This window comes from Rhagoletis pomonella, unplaced genomic scaffold, assembly GCF_013731165.1.
Source record: "Rhagoletis pomonella isolate Grant_MI unplaced genomic scaffold, Rhpom_1.0 Rhpom_scaffold_00003, whole genome shotgun sequence".
Classification (NCBI taxonomy): Eukaryota; Metazoa; Arthropoda; class Insecta; order Diptera; family Tephritidae; genus Rhagoletis; species Rhagoletis pomonella.
The window spans coordinates 49,407,972-49,412,155 of record NW_023458557.1 but is presented as its reverse complement, the minus strand read 5'-3'; the positions used below and the strand labels follow the sequence as shown (position 1 = coordinate 49,412,155).

General features: G+C 37.3%; 2 protein-coding genes across 2 annotated transcripts; both read right to left on the bottom strand.

Moving 5' to 3' along the window:
- Positions 1 to 2,024: 2,024 nt before the first annotated feature.
- Positions 2,025 to 2,750, bottom strand: LOC118736279 (jerky protein homolog-like). Its single transcript, XM_036466375.1, has one exon. It carries the CDS (start codon positions 2,748 to 2,750, stop codon positions 2,025 to 2,027), a length of 726 nt encoding a protein of 241 aa, XP_036322268.1.
- Positions 2,751 to 2,789: 39 nt separating this feature from the next.
- LOC118736278 (tigger transposable element-derived protein 7-like) lies at positions 2,790 to 3,589 on the bottom strand. Its single transcript, XM_036466373.1, has one exon. It carries the CDS (start codon positions 3,587 to 3,589, stop codon positions 2,843 to 2,845), a length of 747 nt encoding a protein of 248 aa, XP_036322266.1. The 3' UTR covers positions 2,790 to 2,842.
- Between the last annotated feature and the right edge of the window lie 595 nt (positions 3,590 to 4,184).

Here is a 4,184-nt window from a genome sequence, read left to right as displayed (position 1 = left end):
TCGCTCATAAAACACATCAAATTGCTAAAAAAAGGCCACCTCGAAGCGATAGAAGACGATGTAAACAAGAGGGAAGAACATCAAAAACGCTACGAAAACTTTTTTCTGAAATTTTATTACAAATACAACGATGGCGGATTGCGTGATCTGTAGTCGTTGGTTCATGGATGCGTATGTATATATTTGTACAGTTGGTGATGGCTTTTAGGTTGGTGTTATGCAGAAATTTTGTTAGGCAAACTGCGTGCAATTGTTGTTGCAGCAAACTCGGAGAGAGCGAGTTTGGCGACTCTCACAGCAAACTAATTTTGTTTGGTCAAACTGCAGCAAATTCGGCGTTGTCATATACAAAAATTTTTGACAATTGTTGCTGTACAAAAATTCTCATTTCGTGTTGGCAATAGCCATGAAAACCATAATGAACGTGCAACCCTGTGCCGAACTCGACATAACCACCTCCGAGCAAACTAAGCAGCCGTTTAATTTGGCAAACAAAAATTTGTCTGCGTAACGCGACATAACGCAGCGCAACGCAACACAACGTGGCGCAACACAACGCGACGCAACGCAACGCAATGCAACGTAACGCGACGCAATGCAGCGCCACGCAACACAACACAACGCAACGCGACGCAACGCAACGCCACGTAACGCAACGCAACGCCACCGACCACCGACCTTACATGTATTTACGTACCGTTACATATTATATGTAAATTAGGGTGACCGCAAAAAATCGATGTCGGTATTTTATTCGTCTGGACCCCACCAAACGATTCCCCTTTCCAGATATTGAGATAGTCGAAATTTGAGCTCGATTAAACGACGTTAACCCGCTCGTTGCTCTAATTTGAAAAATTCCAAATTTTTGGTCAAAAAGCATGACATGTGGAGCCATAACTCCAGAACGGTAATTAATAAAAAACACGCCTAATATCTCAAAAGAAAGCTAATGTTGTTCTTCAAAATTTATATTCTAAATATACATAATTGTTGCTATTTTAAGTCAAACCGAGTTACAACAGCCTTTAGCCTCAAAAACGTGACCTGGTACCACTAGGAGCATACTTCGTATATTTTGTTATTAAGTGATAAATTTTGCTTTTTGGTATATTTTTGAGTTTAAAGTAGAAATATAATAAAAAAAAACAATACTGATAAGTCTAATGACACTTTTTATTTTAAAATACAAAAATCAGGTATATAATACCTACAAAACTTTCTTTCATATAATTATATTGTTGTTGTGAATTGATTCTGTTTATCCATAATTACAATTGTGTTTGAATGTGCACATTTATTTTGCTCTGTTTGTCATTTCTGCAATTTCATCCTTGTCACAGCTGTTTTCTTTGTCTTGTCAAAAATGCCGATGAACCGAAGTCGATTTATTTAAATTCTTTAGACAGTACAGAAATCGGGAAGGATCCGTCGGTGCTTTTTGAAAAAAAATGTTTAAGTCTTTCACATGCCTCGACAACCCTCCAAACTCCGAGGAAAGTCGAGAAAATAAGCATAAGCGTGTTATTAGTCCACCCAAAAAGATAGTCACTGAATCTACACAGAAAAATCCTCCATCTCAGCCCTTAGATCTAATCAATCTTTCTTCTCCATGCCATCAGGCATTGGAGCCTCCGCTATCTAAAGCCATATCCACTAGGTCTGCGTCTGAAAATAAAAACGACAATTAAACTGTTACGATCGACATCTAAAGTTGCCCTATCTAACATTGATCCTCCGAATAACTCGGAATCCCATATATGTATCTGAAGTCACTACCAAAAAGTTGGTCGACGTCCAATAATACGAATTATATAATGTCAGCCCTATTCGTAAAATCGAAAAATTCGTATAATCGCAACGAATATTTTGCAATAAAAAAGTAACTAAATTTATGTAAAAATTCAAATTATTTTTTATTTTCTTAAAATAACAAAATCAAAACATAAACTTGTACATATTTTTCCATTCGTACATATATCAAAAGGTTAAAATAAATGTTTGTACTAAATTACCGGAGAACATCAGTCTACTAGAAACTCCGTCATTAAGCTCTGACGTTTATTGATCTGCAAACTCACTTGCATAGCCTCTTCTTGTAGGCTTCTCAGTAAAAGGGTTTTGGAACTGTCAATCTGGTTTTCAACAGCCCACTCAATACATGTTTGAAAACAGTTTATTGCATCCACATGATTTACCTTTGGCATTTCGGCTGGAGCCACAATTGTTTCTTCTTCGTCATGGTCATTAAACGACAGTATATCGTCGATGATATTCTCATTATTCCACTCGGTCACATCGTTGGCATCGAACTCTACATTTGGAAACACACGCTCTAATAAACGTAAAGAGTTTCTGGTCGCGAGGTTTTCCTCACTTTGCTGAAGTATGGAAAGAGGAACATCGTCCTCTTCGTCGAATCCGTCGTCATTAAAAATTCTGTTCCAGCATTTTTTTAATGATTCTTGGGATACTTTCTTCCACGCCAATGCAAGTAAAGAAACAGCTTGGAATAAGTTGGTTTGCTTAAGGCACGTTTCAAGACTTTCCACTGAGGTCACAACCATTGACAACAAGCTGGTGCGATAATGGAGTTTTAATAGTCTAATCGCATTCTGATCCATGGGCTGGATCAATGGAGTGACATTTGGTGGAAAATACATGACCCAAATTTTTCCGTCTTCGGTCTCTTTTACCAACTGATCGGCAGGCGGGTGACTTGGCGCGTTATTCAACAACAAAAGCGCCATCTTGGGAAGCATTTTATCTTCTAGAAAACGTTCCACCTGAAAATGAGTTAAGATGATTTATAGTGCAATTTATGTCTTCATAAACGCAAAATTTAACAAACCTCTGGAGCAAAAATTCCAAAAAAGCACTTCTTAAATATTGCAGCATTCATCCATGCAGATTTCGAGCTATCATATTTAACCGGCAAAATCTTGTTGCGAAATGATCTAGGGTTTTGCGCTTTCCCAATGACGAAAGGTTCTATCCTTTTTGTCCCTTCTGCATTCGCACAAACCAGAAATGTTATTCTTTCCTTTGACACTTTTCTTCCTGGTGCACATTTCTCTTCCGAATGGACATATGTCTTGTCTGGTAGCATTTTCCAATAAAGCCCAGATTCGTCCGCATTAAACACTGCTTCATGTGAAAGATTATGTTTCTCTGTCACACTCGATAGCTCTTTAATGAATGGGGCTACAAGTTCTTTGCTAGAGGACAATTTTTCACCAGATTCCTTCAGCAGTCTGATTCCATATCGTTTTTTAAATTTTGTAAGCCAACCATCACTCGCAAAAAATGTGTTATTGTACAATTTCTTATGCAACTCGCGCGCTTTACATTTCAGTTGCATAGCTCCTACTGGAATGTGACATTTTCGTTGAGTTAAAAACCACAGTGCATCTTCCATTTTAACGAATTCTCCAGTCTTCATTGTGAAGCGTTTCGCAGAACTTGTAGTGCTGGCTAATATTTGGGCCTTTTGTTTTTTTATTGTGCAAATTGTTGATTTAGACAAGCCAAAGTTGCTTGAAATGTACAATAAAGACTTTCCTTTATCGCAATCCGCGAGTATATTCATTTTGTCGTACAGCGAAATTCGTTTTTTTGTTTTCATTTTGCGGTTTAACTTTTAAATCAGCGGAAAAATGATGCTAACGCCACAACTTAAAAAAACGACTGAAAAAAGCGAGCAAGAAATCAAAGCCTACTGCTTACGCTAGAAATATGATTTGCAACTTGGAAAAACAGCAACTGAAATAGAAACAAATCAAAAACAGCAAAGCCTACTGCTAACGCCAGAAATATGATTTGCAACTTAAAAAAAAAAACTATTGAAAAAGAAAAAGGCAAAGCCTGCTGAGAGAAAGAGTTGTTTCGTATTATCGAACGGTAAAATTATGCCTTATTCGTATTATAGAACAATTAGTGTAAAAAAGACTGCATTCGTATTATTGGACATTCGTATGAAGGAGCTTTCGTATTACTGGACGTCGACTGTAATTGCTCCGAGAAGATCAATCTTTGTCTCTAGATTTGCTAAAGACACTTCTTCGGATGATATAAAGTGCTACATATCGACTAAGATTAACACCCTTATTCTAGGACCCGAATTTTCGTAATTTGTAATTCGTAGCTATGCTACGAAAAACGAAAAATCGACATGATGCAACCCT